General features: G+C 42.9%; 3 protein-coding genes across 5 annotated transcripts in view; 2 read left to right on the forward strand and 1 right to left on the reverse strand.

Moving 5' to 3' along the window:
- Nucleotides 1-706: 706 nt before the first annotated feature.
- Nucleotides 707-19,134, reverse strand: CDNF (cerebral dopamine neurotrophic factor). 2 transcript variants are annotated; one of them, NM_001193826.2, is given in 4 exon segments: nucleotides 707-1,614; nucleotides 6,980-7,121; nucleotides 9,117-9,244; nucleotides 18,792-18,997. In NM_001193826.2, coding segments are annotated over 4 exon segments (564 nt in total). In that variant the 5' UTR covers nucleotides 18,907-18,997; the 3' UTR covers nucleotides 707-1,435.
- Nucleotides 19,135-19,276: 142 nt separating this feature from the next.
- HSPA14 (heat shock protein family A (Hsp70) member 14) overlaps nucleotides 19,277-24,214 on the forward strand; it is a 32,436-nt gene continuing 27,498 nt past the window's right edge. Inside the window, exons 1-3 of one of the 2 annotated variants that reach the window (XM_028853309.2) lie at nucleotides 19,277-19,420; nucleotides 20,816-20,896; nucleotides 20,980-21,062. In XM_028853309.2, the coding sequence (XP_028709142.2) occupies nucleotides 19,364-19,420; nucleotides 20,816-20,896; nucleotides 20,980-21,062 (221 nt within the window). In that variant the 5' untranslated portion in view covers nucleotides 19,277-19,363. The remainder of the gene's footprint in view (nucleotides 19,421-20,815; nucleotides 20,897-20,979; nucleotides 21,063-24,214) is intronic. The other variant, NM_001265916.1, reaches the window with a different exon arrangement.
- Nucleotides 23,061-24,214, forward strand: part of MSANTD7 (Myb/SANT DNA binding domain containing 7) — a 28,652-nt gene continuing 27,498 nt past the window's right edge. The window contains exon 1 of the mRNA XM_077945818.1: nucleotides 23,061-23,773. Within this exon, the coding sequence (XP_077801944.1) occupies nucleotides 23,212-23,773 (562 nt within the window). The 5' untranslated portion in view covers nucleotides 23,061-23,211. The remainder of the gene's footprint in view (nucleotides 23,774-24,214) is intronic.

The raw sequence follows: 24,214 nt of genomic DNA on the forward strand, positions 1-24,214 counted from the left end.
CTGAAAACAACCCCGGCCAGTAAATGCAATTCTTTGAATGAACAAGGTGGGCTTTTTTGTTTGTTTTTTCATAATTTCTGGCAGGGTCTTGCTGTGTTGCCCAGGCTGAAGTGCAGTGGCAGGATCAAGCTCACTGCAGACTCCACCTCCTAGGCTCAAGCAGTCCTCCCGCCTCAGCCTCCCGAGTAGCTGGGACTACAGGTACACACTATCATGCACAGCTAATTTTAAATTTGTTGGTGGAGACGGAGCCTCACTCTGTTGCTCAGGCTGATCTCTAATAACTCTTAGGCTCCAGCGATCCTCCCGCCTTGGCCTCCCAAAGTGCTGGGATTACAGGTGTGAGCCACTGTGCCTGGCAAACAAGGTGTGTTGAATTAATTAATTTTAGTTAATTTCCATATAAATTTTCTACAGCAGTTTTTAAAGATATTATATACATACAATAAAATGCCCAGATCTTATTTTTTCTACCAGATGACAATCTTATTTACCCATGTAATCCCCACGCCAATCAAGATATAGGACATTCCCATCACTCCAGAAAGTTCCAAGGAAATGTTTTTTCAGTATTCCCCAGCTCTGCCTGCCACACAGAGGCAGCCACTTCTACTGTGGTTTTCTTATTCTTATGTGGCCAGAAAATGAAACCAAAAACGATTTTACAACTACAAACTGATAAAATAGCATTAAGAATGGTAACGTTCCAAGTTGTCTATGAGTGTTTTTAATATGCTTTAATCTTCTATCAAAAACTTGTCTGATATGTGATACTAAGCAATGAAAAAGACCTTGAGCTTGGTTCAATTAATAATGTAAATGTTGATATAATTGCCAAACATTGGCTATACTTATAGGGGTTCTTGACCTCTCTATTTTCTTCAAGTAGGTTTAAGTGGGTTTTCTTCCAATGGGAAAAACCAGTACTCCTGCTTGACCATTTCTGATACCAAAGAGAGCTACAATGTAGAGTGAAAACAGAACATTTACTTTAGAAAAACTTTTGATTCTGTATTTGGGATTGAAGTTGTGCATTAAATAACCTGACTGTTGTGTCTTTCGTTGTAGTCCAATATATTTTAAAATTGCATCCAGAGAGGAGTCTCTGAACACCTTCTTCTTTCTTGGAATCAATTTACTCCATCAATTTGTCAGTAGGTCACTTTTAGGAGACAGACAATGAAAACTGACATAGCCCTTCCAAGAAACTTATGAGAAAGGAACTTTTAGCTTTTGGTACATTGCAAATGTAAGTTATCAATAGTATTAGTTTTACTCATAAACCCAGGTAACAAAATTCTGCGGAATAATACCAACACAAAAAGCATGAGACCAAATATGATGTATTTCCCAGTTATCCTTAATCAACATGTCCATATACTAGAGGGTCATTTTTCTCTCTAATTACAAGTCACAAATGTGCTGGCGTTGGAGATCAGAGCTCTGTTTTGGGGTGTGTCGCTGCATACTTGGGGGCCAGTTCTTGGATCAGATTCACGTAGTCAGTTTTTTCTGCACAGGCCCTGCACTCCTCCCCCCAGCTATGCAGGATCTGCTTCAGCTCTGCCACTCTCATCTTCCGCAGGTCAACTGATGCCAAGTCCAGTGTTTTTTCTAAATGACAAAAAAGAAAAAAGCCAATTACAAAACAAATGGAAAAAAAAAATCCCTATGAATCGCTTCAAAAGGCATATAGTTTGCTTATCCCATGCTGACTACCCTATGATCCAAGGTGGGCAATGATTCCAGTTTCCATGGAAACCAAGACACACCCAAAGGAAAATGTGGTACAGCGGCCCTCTCTATCAGTGGGTTCTGCATCTGCAGACTCAACCAACCACAGATCAAAAATATTCTAAACAAATTAAAGATAACACTACAACAATTAAAAAATACAAACAGGGCTGGGCACGGTGGCTCACGCCTGTAATCCCAGCACTTTGGGAGGCCGAGGTGGGCGAATCACCTGAGGTCAGGAGTTCGAGACCAGCCTGGCCAACACGGTGAAACCCCATCTCTACTAAAAAAAAAAATAAAAATAAATAAGTGAGCATGGTGGTGGCATGCCTGTAATCCCAGCTACTTGGGAGGCTGAGGCGGGAGAATTTCTGGAACTTGGGAGATTGAGGTTGCAGTGAGCAGAGATCACACCACTGCACTCCAGCCTGGGAGACAGATTGAGACTCTGTCTCGGAAAAAAAAAAATACAAACAATACAGTAATACAGTATAACAACTATTTACAATGATATGGGTTGGATTTGTGTCCCCACCCAAATCTCATGTGGAATTGTAATCCCCACTGTTGGAGAAGGGGCTGTTGGCAGGTGACTGGATCATGGGGGTGGACTTCACCCTAGCTTTTCTCATGATAGTGAGTGAGTTCTCCCGGGATCTGGTTGTTTCAAAGTGTAGCACCTCCCACTTTGCGCTCTTCCTCCTGCTGCAGTCACGTAAGACATGCCTCTTCCTCTTTGCCTTCTGCCATGATTGTAAGTTTCCTGAGGCCTCCCCAGCCATGCTTCCTGTACAGCCTGTGGAGCCGTGAGCCAATTAAACCTCTTTTCTTTATAAATTGCCCAGTCTTAGATAGTTCTTTTTCTTTTTCTTTTAATTTTAATTTTTTTCTTTTTTTTGAGATGGAGTCTTGCTCAGCCACCCAGGCTGGAGTGCAGTGGCGCAATCTCTGCTCACCACAACCACCATCTCCCAGGTACAAGCGATTCTCCTGTCTCAGCCTCCCAAGTAGCTGGGATTACAGGCACCCGCCATCATGCCTGGCTAATTTTTGTATTTTAGTAGAGACAGGGTTTCACCATGTTGGCCAAGCTGGTCTTGAACTCCTCACCTTAGCCGATCTGCCTGCCTCAGCCTCCCAAAGTGCTGGGATTACAGGTGTGAGCTACCGTGCCTGGCTGATAGTTCTTTACAGCAATGCGGGAACAGACTAATACAAATAGCATCTTCATTGTATTAAGTATTATAAGTAATCTAGAGATGATTTAGAGTATACAGGAGGGAAGATGTGCATAGGTTATATGCAAATACTTAAGCATCAGGATTTTAGTGTCCGAGTAGGGTCCCAGAACCCCTCCTGCACAGGTAGTGAAGGACAATGGTGTATACAAAGTTATTGGGATAATTTGTGTTTTTAATTTGACTTTCTTTCCAAGAGATTATATTTGCTTCAAAACTAAAGGCCTATGTAGTTCCACAATGTTTACTACCATTTGGAGCATTCTCAAGCTCAGTATTCCTAAAACAAATAGCACTGTATCCAAATTGCTACTGTTAAGGTAACAAGAAGGAAACTCATAAGAGCCAACCAGTTACTTTGGGATGGCCTTAGTTTGTGGCCAACTTGAAAGCCATAGATTGTAATTAACCGGCAAAAGTTATGGTTCACTTTTTCTAGGAAGATGTATCTTTGGCAAAGCAAATGAGCTTATACACATGACATAGCACTATTGGGTTTTAAATAAAAATGTAAAGAAATGCAAACACGTGAATAAAATCAGGAATATTCTCGCTGAACCTTAATTGTTTGGGATCTCTGTTTTGAAACTCACCTGATGTCCAGCCCCTACTGAGATTAGGTTGCTAAATTATCACAGCACGTGTTATTCCCACTTCTCCAATGCTAGTGCTTTGGTGCCAGTCAACCTGGTTTCTAAAATTCTTGCCAATGATACTTGTCACTAACATCTAACCTCCTCTAGCAAGACTACTATTTCCCTGTTTATAGATTGTGTGCAGAAAATATCAAGAACTCAGTTACTTCTCAATTGCTGAAAAGATTGAGAAAAAGTCCAAAATTGAAAAAAAAAAGCTCATCTGTAATATACCAATAATTATAATTTTCCTATCAGAAAGAGGTACTTTTCCTCTTTCAAAAGAAAGTCTAGATGGGCGTGGTGGCACACACCTGTAATCCCAGCAACTCAGGAGGATGAGGCAGGACAATCTCTTGAACCCAGGAAGTTGAGGTTGCAGTAACAGAGATCACGCCACTGCACTCCAGCCTGGGCGACAGAGCAAGACTGTCAAAAAAAAAAAAAAAAAGTGTTTTTTGCCCCTCCCCACTTGTCCGGTGTTCACTTTGACCATGAATACAACATTTAAGCTTATTTATTAAACAATTAGTGGCAGCCTAGAATTTTTTCGGCTTGACTTCTCTTGAAAGTTCTTTCTCTTTTTTACCTCTGCAGAGTAGAACACAACATTTAAAAACATTAAAAACCTAATATTTGTCAAATTATTTGTCAAAACTTTCCAGTAACTCTGTTCTAATTTAAAACTTTGATGTTAAAAGACTTTTGTATTTGGAGGGTCAGCTATACACGGTGCTCCAGAGAACCCTTAAATTTTTATAGTGATTCCCTATCCTTTTTAAACACAAAGCAAGCAAATGAAAACATTCTTTCAGGTCAGAAACCAAATGGCACCTTCCTAATTGAAAACATACTACAACTCCACACTTATCTTGCTTGTTAATTTCATGTCTGATTTGATAGAATACTTTTTAAAGTAGAAACTTGTATAGCCCAAATTATTAATCTGCCACAGTACAAAGGTCCCTGTTTAATCTTATCTTTCCTGCTCACAATAGCTGGGGAGGATAATTAAGAACTATTAGTCTATTCAAGATAAGAGACTGAAGGAAAAAAATACTTTTTTTTTTTGTAAATGTCAGTAGTTTCTTTGAGTTTTTCTATAGAACTTGGTATCTGGCATTAACTTTAAAAAGAGGAAAACCTCTGTAATGCCCCCAAACTCCAAAGTAAAGGTCCACACAAAGATTAAAACTAGTTCACAGCTCCCCAAGGGCCTCTAGTGGCCAGCATCGCCAAAACATTAGGTAGTCATTTCTTCTCAATAATATCTGATTTGTTTTTCCATTGTTTAAGGAGCCTGGTAAGATTCCTTGGATATAGGAGAAGTTATTCATAATAAAATTGTTGAATTAAAAAATCAGAAGAGGTTTGTGATATTGGCTTTTATTTATTTTTATTTTATCTATTTATTTTTCAGACGGGGTTTCACTCTGTCACTCAGGCTGGAGTGCGATGAAAAAAGTCACAGCTCACCAGAGCCTTGACTTCCCAGGCTCAGGTGATCCTCCCACTTCAACCTCCTAAGTAGTTAGAACTACAAGCACTCAACACCACACCTGGCTATTTTTTGTATTTTTGTAGAGATGGGGTTTCGCCATGTTGCCCAGGTTGGTCTTGAACTCCTGGGCTCTAAAGATCTGCCTGCCTCGGCCTCCCAAAGTGCTGAGGTTACAAGTGTGAGCCGTCGCATCCGGCCAGGTTTGTGAATATTGTTTATACGGACTCAGTGATTTCTGCCCCTATTTCATGGCTTGGAAGCCAATAAAAAAGGGATGCCTACTCTAATAACTACCCTGGAAGTTAGGACTTGTGCTTTGCAAGTTGAGAAGTAGGTCGCCTTTGGTAACTTTCAACAGTAAACCTACTTACAGCTAGCTATGTGGCTATAGGTACATAGGACTATTACATGGCTGTGTTGGAAAATAAGACTAAAATAACTTAGAGGTGGATGTTAATTACTTAGGTAGTTGACAGTACTATACTGGGTATGTAATGTATGTAAAACAATGACTTAAAAGGAATGAAGTGGGATTTCAGGTGTCATGGATAGGCTGAGGAAGGAATTCCCCATCCTTTTATGACACCCACTCAATCTACCTAAATGTCTAGCCCAGATACAAATCATGGTAAAAGAATAGATCTATCCATGTGAAATGTATGGGGCCAAGGATAACGTTTTAAAGTAGGACATCTCCTGGCTGGGCATGGTGGCTTACACCTGTAATCCCAGCACTTTGAGAGACCAACGCAGGTGGATCACCTGAGGTCAGGAGTTCAAGACCAGCCTGGCCAATATGGTGAAACCTCATCTCTAATAAAAATACAAAAATTAGCCAGGCATGATGGTACATGCCTGTAATCCCAGCTACTTGGGAGGCTGAGGCAGGAGAATTGCTTGAACCCGCAAGGCAGAGGTTGCAGTGAGCCAAGATCGCATCACTGCACTCCAGCCCGGGTGACAGAGTGAGACTTCGTCTCGGAAAACAACAACAACAACAAAAACATAGGACATCTCCTTCCTTGCCTTGCTGTTTGTTTTGGGCACCCTCTGATAAACTATTTCACCAGGCAAAACCTGATTTGATGTGAATAACCAATTTCCTATCATTTAAAGCTGGCAGAATGGTAGCTCTGCCTAGGAAGGAAGTCATAGTCATCTTTACATCTTCAAAGTCCTTGTATCATCTTTGAATAGGTACCAATTTTGTTTTAATAGATTACCAAGATCTAAATCACCAGGAGGGAGTAGCTGCTCTCTTCATATGTTGAGATTTTCCTTGACATACATATCTGGCATTGTCTTGGTGTGTTGGGAGTTTAAACTCTGATTTTGGTGGCAATTTTTTTTTTTTTTTTTTGAGACGGAGTCTTGCTCTATCACCCAGGCTGGAGTGCAGTGGCAGGATCTCGGCTCACTACAACCTCCGCCTCCCGGGTTCAAGTGATTCTCCTCCTTCAGCCTTCCAAGTAGGTGGGCCTACAGGTGTCCGCCACCACGCCCAGCTAATTTTTTTTTAATTTTTTTAGTAGAGACAAGATTTCACTATATTGACCAGGGTGGTCTTGAACTCCTGACCTTGCGATCCACCCGTCTTGGCCTCCCAAAGTGCTGGGATTAAAGGCCTGAGCCACCACGCCCGGCCTTGTTGGCAATTTTAACCTAATGCTGATTATGCCTGTACTATTTATTTGTCTTCCCTCAACGAAACTCAAATGGCCATAGGTACCATTCATCAGCCCAGCAACTTATTGATGAGTGGTGAATTCCTTTCCTTTTAACACTGAATTTTTAGAAGACATGGCCCCAAGGTTAGAGGTTTGGGAATCCATTAGACCTACTGGGAAAAACATGGGGCTATGTTATACCATATTTCAGCTCACAGATCTGGCTATCCAACTTCTTCAGCTTCTCACAAATCTTCATTGCAGGCATATGCACACTCATTGGGCGTGTGACTTCACTTAGGATCTTCGTGGCTGCGTCTTTTGTGGCTCCTAGATAATAGCACTGAAGGAAAATGAAGAGAATTAAGTGTTCCAGACAATGAAGACAGAAAGGAATACAGTATCAAGAAGTCAGAAAGAGGTAGGCTGGGCACGGTGGCTCACGCCCGTAATCCCAGCACTTTGGGGGGTTGAGGTGGGCAGATCATTTGAGGTCAGGAGTTCGAGACCAGCCTGGCCAACATGGTGAAACCCCATCTCTATTAAAACTACAAAAATTAGCCAGGCATGCTCGCTTGAACCAAGGAGGCAGAGGTTGCAGTGAGCCGAGATCGTGCCAGGGCACTCCAGCCTGGGCGACAGTGAGACTCCATCTCAAAAAAAAAAAAAGAAGAAGAAGAAGAAAGAAGAAAAAAAGAGGAAGAAGAGGAAGAAGGAGGAGGAGGAGGAGGAGGAGGAGGTTAACCTGGTTTTCCTGGCTCAGCTATTAAATTTTAACCCCTGCTGACTAAGCCACCAGGAAACAAGTGATTCCATTCTCGTGATCATCCAAATTAGACGTGCCCTACAATCACATGGTATTCAAAGACTAATGAGCTGACACTAAGTATTTTCTCTGTGCCAGTGCTGCTCTCAGTGTTTTAAAGGTATTAACTTATCTATGCCTCACAACAATCCTTTGAATTAAGTACTATTATTATCTGTATTTTATACCCAAGCCAACTGAAGTTCCCCCCATCTAGCAATAGAAGAGACAAAATTACAAAACCCAACACGTTGGCTCTAGAGTCCATGTCTTTTCCCATCAGGCAATTCTGACATTCAAGTTCCCTGACTTCAGAATTTTACATTTAAAAATATAAACGTTGGCTAGGCACAGTGGCTCACACCTGTAATCCAAGTACTTTGGGAGGCCAAGGCGAGTGGATTGCTCGAGCTCAGGAGTTTGAGATCAGCCTGGGCTACAAGGTCAAACTCCGTCTCTACAAAAAAAAAAAAAAAAAAATCCAAAAATTAACTGGACATGGTGGCATGTGCCTTAGTCCCAGATACTTGGGAGACTGAGGTGGAAGGATCACTTGAGCCTGGGAGGTTGAAGCTCCAGTGAGCAAAGATCACTGGGACTCCAGCCTGGGCGACAGAGGGAGACCCTGTCTCAAAAAAATATAGATAGATACAGATAAATGGCATGAGCTTTACAATATGTCCATGGTGAGCAGTCAACATGCAGATGTAACTGACAATCTGACAATTTTAGGCAAAAAGGAATTGGCCCCAAATTGTCTTTAGTGATATAAAACAGTATCTTGAAACAAGCCATATGTGTATACCCAGGAAGCACCATATTAATGCCATTAGAAGAAAATATAAATACTTCATTAATTACATACAAATAATAATGTAAAATATTTTGATAAGTTTGGCTAATTGTCTTGGTAAGAAACGGAAAGCCCACCCACTCTTACGATGGCAAATTCTTACTAGGAATTCAGTTTCATAATTTCATTTAAGAAAACATAGAATTGGGCTGGGCATGGTAGCTCACACTTGTAATCCCAGCACTTTGGGAGACTGAGGCAGGCGGATCATCTGAGGTCAGGAGTTCAAGACCACCCTGGCCAACATGGTGAAACCTTGTTTCTACCAAAAATAAATAATTAGCAGGGTGTGGTGGTGCACACCTGTAATCCTAGCTACTCGGGAGGCTGAGGCACAAGAATGCTTTCAACCCAGGAGGCAGAGGTTGCAGTGAGCTGAGATTGCGATACTGCACTCCAGCCTGGGCAACAGAGCAAGACTCTCTCTCAAAAAAAAGAAAAAAGAAAACATAGAATTGGTTGCCTGTGGTATACTCAGAAAGTGAAGTAACACTGGAAATATTCTGGATGAAAACATGCAGAACTACATGTCACTGGAAGATGGATTTCTGCTTGCTGCGTGCTCTACGATGGACATGCCTGAGGCAAACATAAGTAGGATGACATCATGTCTAAGAAATGAAACTATTAGCAGTTTTCTTCAAGCACATGGGGAAAATGAAAGGTGAAATTAACCATACCAGGCGGTTTTCTTTTCCTTTGGTATCCAAGCAAAAGCTGATCAATTCTTTCTCTATTGTGTCCAGTGAAAAGTTAACTCCTCTGTCTATCAATGACTTGTAGAATCGGTTCAAGAATTCTTTACATACTGGAAGGAACAAATAAATATGTCTGCATGCACAACTTAACCACTACCACACCTATGCATATGACCCACTAACCACATTAAAAAGTACATATGGGGCCGGGCATGGTGGCTCACGCCTGTAATCCCAGCACTTTGAGAGGCTGAGGTGGGCAGATCACAAGGTCAGGAGATCGAGACCATCCCAGCCAACATGGTGAAACCTCATCCCTACTAAAATACAAAAAAATTAGCCAGGAATGGTGGCACACGCCTGTAGTCCCAGCTACTCAGGAGGCTGAGGCAGGAGAATCACTTGAACCCAGGAGGCGGAGGTTGCAGTGAGCCGAGATCTTACCACTGCACTCCAGCCTGGCAACAGAGCAAGACTCCGTCTCACAGAAAAAAAAAAAAAAAAAAAAAAAGTCCATATGAGTCAATGCTTCATAACAGTGGATTCCAAGGCTAGGTAAGAATGATTTGGGGGCCAAGCATGGTGGCTCACACCTGTAATCCCAGCACTTTGGGAGGCAGAAGCAGAAAGATCACTTGAGCCCAGGAGTTTGAAGTCAGTCTGGACAACATAGTGAGACCCTGTCTCTACTACAAAAAAAAAAAAAAAAAAAAATATATATATATATATATATGCCAGGCATGGTGGTGCATGCCTGTAGTCTGAGCTACTCAAGAGGCTGAGGTGGGAGGGTCACTTAAGCCTGGCAGATGGAGGCTGCAGTGAGCTATGATCAAGTCACTGCACTTGCGCCATTGCACTTCAGCCTGGGTGACAGAGCGAGACCCTGCCTCAAGAAAATAAAAAATATAAATAAAAAGAATGATTTCAGGCCTGTTGCTATTAGTTTAGTATTGGGCCGAAATGCAGTGGACACGTATCAGTTTATTAAATCAATCAATCATTGGAACCAAGTTCTACCTAAAATAATAACTTTTCCACAAAATTTGGCTAACCCTAAAAGAAAATATACCCATCTATAGGCTACCATTTTGGGACAGCGTAATTGTAAGTACAGAGAAAAATCTGAATAAGAATCTTGAATGAAGCCCCTTGGTGATCTGCGTAAGTCTTTATTTCCATCGTTATGAGCCTAAAGTGAAACCAGGCTGGGCACGGTGGATCACGCCTGTAATCCCAACACTTTGGGAGGCCAAGGTGAGAGGATCTCTTGAGGCCAGGAGTTTGAGACCAGCCTGGGCAACACAGTGAGAATCTGTCTCTGCACAGGCTGTGGTCCCAGCTACTGAGGAGGCTAAAATGGGAGGCTTGTTAGGTCATTTCTTCTAGTTCCTTATTTCTTGAAGATATTTTCAAGCTTGTTTTTTATATCTTTAAACACACTAAACATAATTATTTTATGATCTGTGTCTGAAAATTTCAGTATCTGAAGTCTTCAGAGTTTTTTTTTTTTAAGACGAAGTCTCACTCTGTCACCCAGGCTGAAGTGCAATGGCGCAATCTCTACTCTGCAACCTCTGCCTCCCTGGCTCAAGTGATTCTCCTGCCTCAGCCCCTTGAGTAGCTGGGATTACAGGCACCTGCCACCATGACCGGCTAATTTTTATATTTTCAGTAGATACAAGGTTTCACCATGTTGGCCAGGTTGGTCTCAAACTCCTGACCTCAAGTGATCCGCCCGTCTCGGCCTCCCAAAGTCCTGGGATTATAGGTGTGAGCCACCGCATCAGGCCCAGAGTACGTTTCTATTTGTTGTTTCTATAGGTTCTTGTTCCTGGTGCCATGTTTCTTTGTGTGCTTGCTTATTTTGCACCACACGATACTCATACCCCTCAAATCTTATTTGTGAAGATTGTTTGAAGCCTGAGATGAATGAGCATTATTTCCAGTAAGGATTTGTGTTTGTATTTCTCAGGGCCTAAGGGCAACTAGCCAGGTGCTGCTTTAAACAAAATATATAGCTTGAAGTTTTGGGGCCCCTGATGTGAATTTTGGCTGCAAATACAAGTGAGGGATGTTTTGTTGTTATCATCTTTCAGAGATCTATATTTTTTCTTTTTTCTACTTTGCTCAGTGTCAAGGTAAATTTCTTTATAGTCTTCTATGGGTAGGGATGGGTTAGGTTTATGTTCTATGTTTCTTTAAACATAAAAAAACCTAACTTCTATGCCTGATTATTCCAATACCTGAAGTCATTGCAGGGGTGTGTTTCTTCTGTTTTTTGTCCTAGCTGGCTATCACTTATTGTGCCCTTCTTCCCTAGGGGTTCGAGCCTTTTCTAAGTGAGAGCTCTATTTCTTAGAACTTTAACTGTGTGAATTCTTTAAGGACTAGGTTGAATGTGGGTTCCTGTAAGTAAGACTCACATTTGCCGGCTGGGCGCGGTGGCTTATGCCTGTAATCCCAGCACTTTGGGAGGCTGAGGCAAGTGGATCACCTGAGGTCAGGAGTTTGAGACCAGCCTGGCCAACATGGTGAAACCTGTCTCTACTAAAAATACAAAAATTAGCCAGGAGTGGTGGTGGGCACCTGTAATTCCAGCTACCTGGAAGGCTGAGGCAGGAGAAATGCTTGAACCCAGGAGGCGGAGGTTGCAGTGAGCCGAGATCATACCATTGCACTCCAGTCTGGGCGACAAGAGTGAAACTCCGTCTCAAAAAATAAAAACAAAACCAAGACTCACATTTGCTGATGCCTGAGGGTATGATCTACTTAAAATCACTTTCAACTAAATAATCAGTTCAAGATGTTTCAGATCATCCTAGCAGTGTGAATGGGGCCTTCAGCCCCTACCTATGGGCACCAGCTTCTAATTATGAGTTACCAAGAAACAGTTTTGTTTTTCCTTTTACTCAGTAAAAAAGTTCAAGTTAAACTATTTCTTTTAGTCTCTAAAGATGGAAATAGGTTGTAGTTATTTTCAGTTCACCCTTTATAACGAAGGGCTAGTTCTTTGGGGCCCTGAATTCACTGGGAGAGGATCTGCTCTCACACTCCTAACTTGGAAATGCCTGGGACTTGTGTTCATTTAGCCAAAACCATGAAAACTTTTGTTCAGATCACGTGGCTAACAAATGCTCCAAGGTAAAGCCAGCTTCAGTGCCCCCTTCAACCCACTGGACTCCCACTTCCACTCTGTAGTTGGCTTCTGGGTATGCCTTCCCAACTCATACTTTACAATATTTTCACATTTTTTATTTTCAGTTGTTTCTAGATGATTTGCCAATCATGTCATCTTTTACAGCTTAAAGTCATATGTGTGTATAGTGTGTGTGTGTATATATATATATTTTTTAATTTTATTATTTATTTATTATTATTTTTTTTTTTTTCCAAGACGGAGTCTTGCTCTGTTGCCTAGGCTGGAGCGCAGTGGTGCATCTCAGCTCACTCAGCTCACTGCAACCTCCACCTTCTGGGATTCAAGCAATTCTCCTGCCTCAGCCTCCTGAGTAGCTGGAACTACTGGCATGTGCCACCACACCTGGCTCATTTTTTGTATTTTTAGTAGAGACGGGGTTTCACCATGTTAGCCAGGATGGTCTCGATCTCCTCACCTCGTGCTCTGCCCACCTTGGCCTCCCCAAGTGCTGGGACTACAGGCATGAGCCACTGTGCCCAGCCCATATATTTTTATTTCTAATGTTATCAACATGAACAGAATACTAAATAGCCAGTCATTTATGTTTTTAACAAATATTAAGCGACTAGTAAGTGCAAAACAGTGTTCTAGGTTCCTGAGATTCAGTAATGAAGAAAACAAAGTCCTTGCCCTTGAGCATTACATCTGATAGAAGAAATAAAGGTATAGGTAGCAAAGAAGAAACATAAACATGGTAAGGAGGATGGAGGGTGACAAAGTAATAGTATGATTCTTAATGGGTTGGTTAGGAAAGGTCTCTCAGGTAAAGTCATATTCAAGCAGACACCTGAAGGAAGGGGAAGAACAATTCAGTGGATGACTTGAGAAAGAACTCCACAGGCAGAAGGGACAGCAAGTACCAAGGCTCAGATGCAGGAGTGTCCTTGGTGGCTTCAAGGAACAGCCAGAAGGCCAGTGTGGCTAAAGTAGAGGGAGGAAGAGGGAGGTGTGTAGCAAATGAGATCAAATAGGCAGCAGCATGCCGGGGCATCCAGGGTCTTTCAAGCATGGTAAGGTCTCTGGATGTCACTCTGAGAAGGGAAGCCGTTTAAGGTTGGAAGCCATTTAAGGTTTTGAGTAGAGAAGAGCTATGGTCTGACATGATTCATAAAGGATGTCTCTGAAGGCTGTCTGAAGAAAGGATTACAAGGAAGCAGAAAAGAAAGCAGGGAGACCAGCTGACCAGTTTACAGGTTCTCAAAATAGTTGCATCTCTTAGACCACGGTAATAGCTATAGCGGGCAGGAAAAGTGGTGACACTCTGGACCTATCTTGAAGGAAGAGCCAAAATAATTCACTAATGAACCAGATGTAACATGTCAGAGTTGGGGGGAGAGAGAGAGTAATCAAAGATAATCCCAATAATTTTGGCCAAGAAATTGGAACCATGGAGTTGCCATCCGCTGAAATGAGGAAGACTACAGGAGAAGCAAGTTTATGGTGCCAAGCAGGAATCTAATCTTTTTTTTTTTTTTTTTGAGACAGAATCTTGCTCTGTCGCCCAGGCTGCAGTGCAGTGGCACGATCTTGGCTCACTGCAAGCTCCAACTCCCGGACTGAAGTGATTCTTGTGCCTCAGCCTCCTGAGTAGCTGGGATTACAGGTGCGTGTCACCACACCTAGCTAATTTTTGTATTTTTAGTAGAGATGGGGTTTCGTTATGTTGGCCAGGCTGGTCTCTAACTCCTAACCTTAGGTGATCTGCCTGCCTCAGCCTCCCAAAGTGCTGGATTACAGGTGTGAACCACCACGCCTGGCCAGAATCCAGTCTTGACATATGAAGTTCAAGATGCTTCTAGACATCTGTGATAGTTAATTTTATGTAGCAATGATGAAATTAACACTTAAATTGATGAACTTTGAGTAAGGCAGATTGCCCTCCATAATGCGGGTTGGCCTTACCCAACAAGTTGAGGGCGTGACTAGAACAAAATAGACCAGCCTCCCTGACAGAGAGGGAATTCTCCAGCACACTCCCTTTAGACTTCATTCATACCACAGGCTCTCCTGGGTCTCCAGCCTGCTTGCCCACACTGCAGATTTTGGACTTCTCAGCCTTCATAATCTTGTGAGTCAATTCCTTATAATAAATCCCTTTTTATATAGATAAATATTATAGATATTAAGAAGATACATAGATGTAGATTATGTGTTCTGTTTGGTCCTGTTGGTTTTATTTCTCTGGAGAACCTTGACTAATATAACATCCAACTGGAAACAGTGAGAAGGCAGCTAGGTACAGAAATTTGAAGATCTGGTATAAGATCTAGGATGAATATATATATCTGGAAGCCATCAACATTTAAATGGCATTTTTAAGATAAGAACACAAAGTAAGGAGAGATGGAACAGAGACACAGTCCTGGGTCTCAGCCTCGTGAAATCCCAATGTTTAGCAATTGGGAAGATGGAAAACAACCAGAAAAAGACTGAAAGGAGCAGGCAGTGAAGTAGGCTAAGAACAAAGAGTGAGTGTTATTCCAAAAGGCAAGTGAGCACAGTGTTAAAAGGAATGTGTAATGGGTCTGCTGTGTTAAATGTGAAAAATGAGATCCCTCTCAACATGTATTTTGCTGAGTTTAATTAGCAAATATATCCAGTATGCAAAGAAGAAACCCGCTGTAATGATCAATGCTACAAGTCACCAGAAACTGTCACTAGGCCAGGCACGGGGGTTCACGCTTCTAATCCCAGCACTTTAGGAGGCCAAGGCTGGCGGATCACTTGAGCTCAGGGGTTCAAAACCAGCCTGGGCAATATAGTGAAACCTCATCTCTATTAAAAATATAAAAAATTAGCTGGGCGTAGTGGTAAGCACCTGTAGTCCAGCTACTCAGGAGGCTGAGGAGGGAGGATCACTTGAGCCCGGGAGACAGAGGTTGCAGTGAGCTGAGACTATGCCACTGTACTCCAACCCGGGCGACAGAGTTAGACTCTGTCTCAAAAAAAAAAAAAAAAGAAAAAGAAAAAGAAAAAGAAACTATCATCAAAGTCTCCTAGTAACCTCTAATTCCTGTCTCATATAAAAGAAACCCCCAGTATTCCAGTGCCTCATCGCTCTTAAGTATTTCCCACAGTATACCTTCATATGATTTCTATACCTCAACTATCACTCTGCCAATGTATCATCTAGCTGATGAAAGTTAGGAATACTAACTTGTCCTTTTCAAGATGTACATTTGACTCAATAAAAGATACCCAAAATTTTATCACAGCATATATGCATACATTTCTTCAACAAACTGAGCGCCTACCATACGCCATGCAGTATGGTAGCTGCTAGAAATGAGGTGGTGAGAGACACTGCCTTGACTTTCAGAGACCAAAACAATATGAGAAGTGTGTTAGATACTATGGGGAAACAAAGGAGCGGCACCTGGAGGAAACTGGGAAACTGCTGAGTACTAAATAAGGACTTATTTAGTATTAGTACTAAATAAGGAAGTAATATGATAGCCCTGCCAGGGGACTAGACGGGAGGGAGACAGGTAGCAGGAAGAATGCTGTTTTGACAATACGGAGGGGAAAACTGGTGAAGGTCTGCAAGGAAGTCCTGGACTTGGGTAAGGAGAAAGGAGCAGGGCCAGTCAGGAGGTACAATCAACGATGCAGTGATTGGTTTGCTGTAAGGGATAAGGGAGAAAGAGAAGTCTAGAATCTAAGCTAGCTGACCAGGTCGTTGGCCCATGCTGTCACCATAAGCATGACAGTAACAGGTTTAGTGGAGTGAGAAGGGAAGGAGATGATGACTTTGTTTTTTTGACTGTGTGACTGTTGAGGTATACCATATCTAAGAGGGCATGTTCACTAGTCAATTGGATGCAAGGTCTGGGACTCTAGAAAGGTCAGTGGATATAAGCTTAGAGATTTATTAGACTGGAAGTAGGTTGATTTGGGTTGCCAAAAAGAGTGTGTAGACTGAGAAGAGAGAAGAGCAGAGGGCAGAACCCTGGAAAATTCTAAGCCATGGCTAGAGGATCAGAAAGAAGCCCACAAAGACACACTGGACAAGTGGGCATAGAGACACGAAGGAAAAAAGCAGTATCGTGAGCACGAAGAGAAGACAGTTTCTGAAAGGGAAAGATGTCAATCGTGTCACACGCCACAAAGAAGTCCAGGTAAGAAAGGAAACTCATTTTCTGGACTTACATGAAGAGAATAACCTTGCCACAAATGCCCTAACAAATTAGTAACTTCTTAAGTTTTCTAGGATGTCTTTATTGCTAAAATAACCTCAGATAGCCATAATTCTTTTATTTACATTGTGGTTTTATGTTTATTAAAGATAGTTCTATAAGTGAATCTATAATTATTTTAAAATAAACAGTTGTTTAAAATAGTCCCATAATATAATCCTTTAAAAGAGACTTGGAAATATTTACGTTTTTCCAGTAAACCTCACATTAGCTAACGTAGGATTCACACACTTGAATATCTACAGGGGCCAGGCAAGGAAAAAGAAGAGTTAAGCAATTTGAATTGGGGGCAGAGTGGGGGTGGCAAACAACTCAAAACCCACATCCTTTCTAAAAAGAGCAGCCAATAGCCAATTCTACTATATTGCCATAAGGGCCAATCTTGCCAGGTCATCTGGTTTTTTGAGAAAAGCCAGAAATATGAATTTTTACATAAAATTTCCCAATTTTAAAATGTACCCAGTGAATTTAATTTTTTTCAAAATATTTTGTAAATGTAACAAAATATATCAATAGGTCTGAGACGGCTCATGAACCATTTAGTTTTTTTACCTTCGCTCTAGAGTATATACAATATGGCATTTTAATCTTATACATTGAGAAGAAATTAAGTTGTAAATAAGAAAGGAGGCTGAGGAGGGAAGATCACTCATAAGCAGTAATACAGCTGGATGCAGAATCTAGTTCTTTTAGTCACCAAACTGTTATGTCTTTCCTCTGCGATTATACAGCTTCTTTACCTAACAAATGAAACATATACACAGGTTAGTCAGACATGCAAGTTAATAATCACAGCATGCTGTAATAAATTTAGGACAGACAGCATAAGCTTTCCACTTAATTAATCCAGATGCTGTCTCTATTGAAATGTCTGTAAGTGGGAGCTCCAGATGAGTCATCAAATCAACTGTCTTTGCCTCAAAAATTCTGCTTTAAAAGTATAGAACACAATTATAGCACGGTTTTGAGCAAAATTATAACTTAGCTAAATAAATATCTTTATATCAAATAACAACATCATGTAGATATTTTAAATTTCTGGAGAAAAGTTTAATTATTGCAGAGCTGATAGAAAGCTGGGCTCCAATTATTAAGACTTTAAGGACTGGCCGCTGTGGCTCACGCCTGTAATCCCAGCACTTTGGGAGGCTGAGACAGCCCAATCACCGGAGGCCAGGAGTTCAAGACCAGTCTGGCCAACATGGTGAAACTCCATCTCTACGAAAAATATAAGAATTAGTTGGGCGTGGTGGTGGTGCCTGTAGTACCAGCTACTCAGGAGGCTGAGGCAGGAGAATCGCTGGAACCTGATGGTGGAGGCTGCAGTGAGCCAAGATTGTGCCACTGTACTCCAGCCTGGGCGACACAGCGAGGCTCTGTCTCAAACAAAAACAAAAACAAAAAAACAAACAAAAACATAACTTTAGTACGACTATATCCATCCATTCACTCAACATATATGATGAACCTACAATTTCCTGTTCTCTAGGGATATTATTTTCCAGCTCAGGGCATATACATTTAAACTAATCATTTTCAGTAAAACATGGAGTGAGCGCTACAGGCGTACAGAAGGAAGGGGCTAGCATAGCCACTTAACTTCTTTGCCTTTGCTAACAGATCTCTAAAGTGAAGTATGCTGATTTTGCAAAAATCAAAGTCTCAGAGCTAGGGGACTTGGTGGGACACAGACCCATGTATTGTGACTGCAAGTTCACAGCTGAGATACCGTGAACAAAAAGGAATCACTCTTTCGTATTCCTCTCTTTCCCAAGGAGTCAGTGTACTCCTTTGCAAAGCAACTTTCACCTATAGAGTCCTAACAAATATTAGCTGTGTTTTCTGATTTAAGCCACTCAACTCAATGCCATGTTTTGTTTTCCTTTTGGGAGTCACCAACTAGCTTGGACTTGAAAGACGTCTTCTGTGCAAGGGGAAGCAAATCTTGCTGGCTGGAAGCAGCAGAATCAATCTGGCGCCAGGATCATCTGAATCTAGCAGTCTTTGCACAAACTCTAATCCAAATACAAACCCAGCAGCTTTTACTGCTGAAGTTTAATATTCACAGCAAAACCGCAACGTGACCTCACGTTGCCACTGGGCCCGGCTTCAGCTTTTGCTCGAGCTGGGTTTGGGCGATCTAAAACGAGGGACTGGGTGAAATGTTATTTATAGCCAGGGCCAGGAGAAGCCAAAGCCGACAGCGATTGCACTCCAGCGCGGGGCCGCCGCCATGCAAGCAGGTCGCACACCGCTCACCTTCACAGTCGGCCCCCGGTCGCCCCCCAGCCTCCTGGCCCTGCGCCAGCACCGGGTGAGAGACCCAAAGCCCGGCGCAAAAGGCCACCACGGCAACTGGGCTCGCGCACCACATGCTGGGCCAGCAGCTTCAATCGCCTCCGCCACCCGCAACCACCGCTCACCGAGGTGCCGAAGCGAGCTGACTAGAGTGCGAGGTTGGAAAGAGTCTGCCGGTAGTTGCCAGGACAAATGACGCAACTGAACTGAGAGTTTCCATTGGCTCTCACGGAAGGGACAGGAAGGGGGCGGAGCGTAGAAGCCTTTTCCCGTCCCTCCCTGGTTGCGCGTGCGCACTATGCAGTTCCGCAGAGCGCAGAGACACGCGCTGAAGCTACTCGCGTACTGCGCGTGAAGAAAGGCAGAACCTTCACGCTGATTGGCGGCGACGCGGGAGGCTGTCGCGGCGGCCCGGACGCAGGGGGCGGGCGGGAACGTGAAGCTCCGCGGTGCCTGATGGGGCCGTTGGGCGGCTGGTAGCTGTTGCTGTTGGGGGACCCCTTCATTCCTACCGCCGCCGTCCCTGCTGCCTCATGGCGGCCATCGGAGTTCACCTGGGCTGCACCTCAGCCTGTGTGGCCGTCTATAAGGTGAGGGGCTGCGGAGCTGGGCTAGGGCTTCATGACGGCCACCCGGTTCTCTGGCGCGGGCTCATCCACAGGCTTGAGAGCGGCGTGTCGCCGGCCTAGGGATGTCGTGGAGTGGCGTTGCCGCGAGAACACTCCGGGGCGAAGGGCCGGGCGGGCCAGGCCTAGCCCCTGGCGACTCCTTCAGAAAGTTCTCTGCTCCGCGGCGGAAGCTCCCGGCGACTTAGACGCGCAGAGTTCCAGGGGCGTCATGGCGGCGGGATGCCCAAAGGGGTCCCGGGGACAACGGAGCTGCAGGGTGCCCGGGGGGTCTCGGAGAAGGCGGGGCCGCTGGGTGTCCGGGGATGGGTCCCGGGGACGTCCTGGCTTCTGAAGGCCGGAAGGGTCTCGCTGACGTCAGGGCCTCAGGATTCCCTTGGGTGGGAGGTTCTCGGAAAGTGGCCGCGAGGTACTTGGAGGCGGTGGTCTTTGGGACAGCAGGGCCGCCGGACGTGCTGAGCTGGGCCCGAACGTCTAGGTCCCGGAGGGGCGGGGAGGCTGCTGTCGAGTTGGAGCTGATGGTCCTGCAACGCTGCCTGGCTGTGAAGCCAGTTGATTGTGCGTGCTCTACAGAGGTGGAAGTGAGAGCTTGACAGGACTTGTGGCCTTTCTCTCCTCAGTGGGGAGGCAGAAGGAACGATAATCATGAACTCCGTTGCCACTAGTTCCGCGTTTAAATGTCAAATGACTTGTTAGGAAAAGCCAAAGGGAATAATGCTACTTCATTTTGTAGAAATAGTAAGAAAGGGGCCCAGCGCGGTGGCTTACGCCTGTTATTCCAGCGCTTTGGGAAGCCAAGGCAGGCGGATCATGTGAGGTCAGGAGTTCGAGACCAGCCTGGCCAACATGGTGAAACCCCGCCTCTACTAAAAATACAAAAAAATTATCCGGGCTCGCCTGTAATCCCCGCTGCTCAGGAGGCTAAGGCATGAGAATCGCTTGAACCCTGAAGGCGGAGATTGCAGTGAGCCGAGATCCGCCACTGTAGTGTGCACTCCAGCCTGGGCCACAGAGCAAGACTCCGTCTCAAAAAAAAAAAAGAAAGAAAGAAAAAGAAATGGTCATGGTAAGAAAGAAATAGGAAAGGTAACGTAATAATAGGCTTCTTCGTTTTGTGTGTAGAAAGGTTGTTATTACTTTTGATTCAATTGTTGACTTTGCAGAGCAGACTGAAAACATGAGGCAGTTCTTCATGGAGTTATAGGCCTTCTATGAAAACGAGGAAATTAAATGGTAATGAAATTTGCGAGTTTAAAATATTGAGAAAGCAGTTTTTCTTTCCACACAGATGGCAAAGTAACACTGGTGCACACATGTCTGAATACGTCTAATGAGACTATTTCATGTTTTTTTCTCTAGGATGGCCGGGCTGGTGTGGTTGCAAATGATGCTGGTGACCGAGTTACTCCAGCTGTTGTTGCTTACTCAGAAAATGAAGAGGTACTAGTCCCCTCATTTTTGTACTTGTGAAATAATTTAAAATTACTATTACATGCATTGTAATATATATATATATTTTTCAGATTGTTGGATTGGCAGCAAAACAAAGTAGAATAAGAAATATTTCAAATACAGTAATGAAAGTAAAGCAGATCCTGGGCAGAAGGTATGGAATCAAATGATACTTTTAAATATAGTAATAGAAACATGTTCATAAATTCTAAGCATAATGTGAAACTAGAAACAGCATAGTTTGTTTCTTCATTTTATGACTGAGTCATTAGAGAGTACCCCCAGTAGGCTGTGTCTTTTGATTATTAGTGTTGGATCTTCTCCAGTATGGGATTCACTCAGATATTAGTTTCTTGCTGACAGGTCTGTTAGTATTGATAAATGCTAACATTCATTTAATTTTGGTAATTTGTGTCAGAGGTGGTAATTTGGATTGTTCACATTTTTAGTTTTTTTTTAACTGAGAGGATTTCAAAGATTTTGTGGGAATTTGAAGACTTCTTGATAATGTGGTTGAATTTTGCTGAATCTATTACAATTGTTCATAATAGATGTAGACACTATTGATTTTCTTCCTCATGATCTTTTGTGACACTTTCTGGGAACTAACTTTTCCATTGGACTTACAAATTTAATCATTAGAGTAACAGCTAAATTAACATCTTATGTAAGAATCAGATTAATCATCTGTTGTAACTTTAATTAGAAGATTAAAAGAGGCTTGCTTCCCCAGACTTCTGTCTCCTGAAATTATAGATTGCTGTAATAATTAGGGGTTTTCATTTTCACTACTGTAGTAATACTTGATAGAGTGTTTTTAAATTTTCAAAGTGCTTTCACATCTATTATTTTATTTAATCCTCTCAACATCCTTGTAAAATTGTCAAGGCAAATACTATCATTCCCCATTTATAGATGAGAAAATCAAGGTACAAAGAAATTTTTACCTTAGGTTAGGGGGTAAACTGGATAAGACTGCAGATCAGGTCTCCTCACCCTCTGCCCCAGGTTCTTTTCTTTCAACTTTGTTTAGTGAGAATGTAAGTAAAAATGTCCTTGTGTTGATTTAGAATTTGGATATTATAGATTAAATTTATACAGGTATCTCTTACCTGTTTATCTTATTTTGTATCTCTTACCTGTGTTCAATTAAATTGAACTTGATATTAATCTTTTTCCTTAGGATATTTATACACTAAGCCAAAAACTATAGTTGTTTGGAGATAATTCAATATTTGGTGACAATAAACATATCCCCATATCCTTTTACCTGTTGACAAAGTACTGAGCATATTAAATATAAGTTGGTGTCAAATATTTTCAAATCATAAAGTGTAGAAAAAAGAATTGTAGATGGGTCTTGAAGCCTGAATCACTGAGTAGCCAACAATATATTTGTTTGCTTTTTTAAATTAAACTTTTTATTTAGAGAGAATTGTAGTTTCCTATGCTGCTGTGTAAGAAATAATACAGAAATGTCAAGCACATGACTGGATTCACCACCTCTCCCCTTGGTTACATCTTGCAAAACTATAGTACAGTGTCACAACCAAGATGCTCACATTGATACAGTCCAGATACAGTATATTTCTATAGATCTCTCCCCTGGTAGCCAACAATATGTTACTGTTTGTTTTATGCTGCTGTTTGGGGGCAGATGGTTACGGTAATTATGTGGCTTTCTTCTGCCATATTGTACAAAAAAGCTTTGTATTAGCAGAGCAACTTAAACTCACTTTTCTGGCCCATAGTGACAGTCAGATGGGTAACACAGAGCCACAGTGTGCTATGATTAGTGAAGACTGAGCATCTTTCAGATTGCTATACCATGGTCATGCTTGGACTCCTTTAGAGTTAGCTGCCTCGTGGTCCAGGTGATTTTCCCTCCCAGCCCATCTGCTTACCAGACAAGGGTGATTTTTACAGATCCATTGTTGTACCAACTCTCAGCCACGAAAGCATTTGGCCCTTTTGTTACCAAGCCATTAGGTCCTTGGTGCAGTGTCTACCCTGGGTGAACTCCCGAACTTGGGCTGTCTCAGTCTTAGCCTCATGCCTGTTTATGACCTACTAACAGGTAGCATCACTTAACTTGCTGCCAAAATTATCCTTACACCCTTCCTGTAACTCTCATTCCCCTGTGGCCTTCCAGCCAGAAATGCGGTCCTTGGACCTGGCTTCTCAGCAATTATCCCTGAGAGGGAAGATCCTGGAGATATCCTGAGAGCACACAGAGCTTCCCCACACCTTCAGACTTGCACCTTGCTGTCCAGAAGCTGCCCAGCCCTCCTTTCCAACCCACAATGGCCAGTGCCAATAGCAGTGCGGGCATCCGGTGGTCCAGACAGGAGACACGAACTCTTCTCTCCATACTAGGCGAGGCAGAGTATATTCAGCGCCTCCAGACTGTGCATCACAATGCAGATGTCTATCAGGCTGTGTCTAAGCGAATGCAGCAGGAGGGCTTCCGCCGCACCGAACGTCAGTGCCGTTCCAAGTTTAAAGTTCTGAAGGCATTATATTTAAAGGCCTATGTTGCCCATGCCACAAGTATGGGTGAGCCACCACACTGTCCATTTTATGATACGTTGGATCAGCTTCTCCGAAATCAGATAGTGACTGACCCAGACAACTTAATGGAGGATGCTGCTTGGGCCAAGCACTGTGATCAGAATTTAGTGGCCTCTGACGCCCCAGGGGAAGAGGGAACCGGCATTCTAAAATCAAAAAGGACTCAGGCAGCTGATCATCAGCCTATGTTGAAAACAGTTAAGGAATCAGATGAGGATTGTCAGCTAAGAATCAGTGACCGGATACAAGAAACCAGTGACCTCGAGGACTCCTGGGATGAATCCTCGGGTGCAGGTAACTCCTAAGCATGTGAAGGATTCGGGTCCCAGAGTCACATGGCTCTAAACAGCCGTGTCTGTTTGGATAGTGTCCTCTTCAGCATAGTTCCTGTTTCTGCCTCATTCTGCCCCATGCACCTTTTTAAAAACCTAATAGTAAGCTAAAGGGTTCTAGGTTTTCAAAAGCTATGCCCATAGCAACATAAGGTATTAGAACTCTTTAAACCTAGAAGAAGTGCTCTCTAGAACCAAACTAGTTCTGGCATTATTAATAATGGGTAGTTAGGAATGTGTAGGTCTAGAGTGGGTTGGATAGCTATGTACAAAGGGGTTCAGGAAGGCAAGGGAGAAGTTTTAGAGGTGAAATTAAACAGGTCACAATGTCCAGATTAAGGAAATGGATTCTTCCCAGTCCCTGGTGGAAAGAGGCTTTCCAGGAACAACCATAGGTTTATAA

Source organism: Macaca mulatta, chromosome 9, assembly GCF_049350105.2.
Source record: "Macaca mulatta isolate MMU2019108-1 chromosome 9, T2T-MMU8v2.0, whole genome shotgun sequence".
In the NCBI taxonomy this organism is placed as follows: Eukaryota; Metazoa; Chordata; class Mammalia; order Primates; family Cercopithecidae; genus Macaca; species Macaca mulatta.

Coding starts and splice junctions, on each gene's coding strand:
- CDNF (XM_028853308.2), bottom strand. CDS start 7,058: ATGAGTGTGCATATGCCTGCAATGAAGATTTGTGAGAAGCTGAAGAAG. Junction 1,615..6,979: donor GATCTGTGAGCTGAAATATG/GTATAACATAGC, acceptor TTTGTCATTTAG/AAAAAACACTGGACTTGGCA.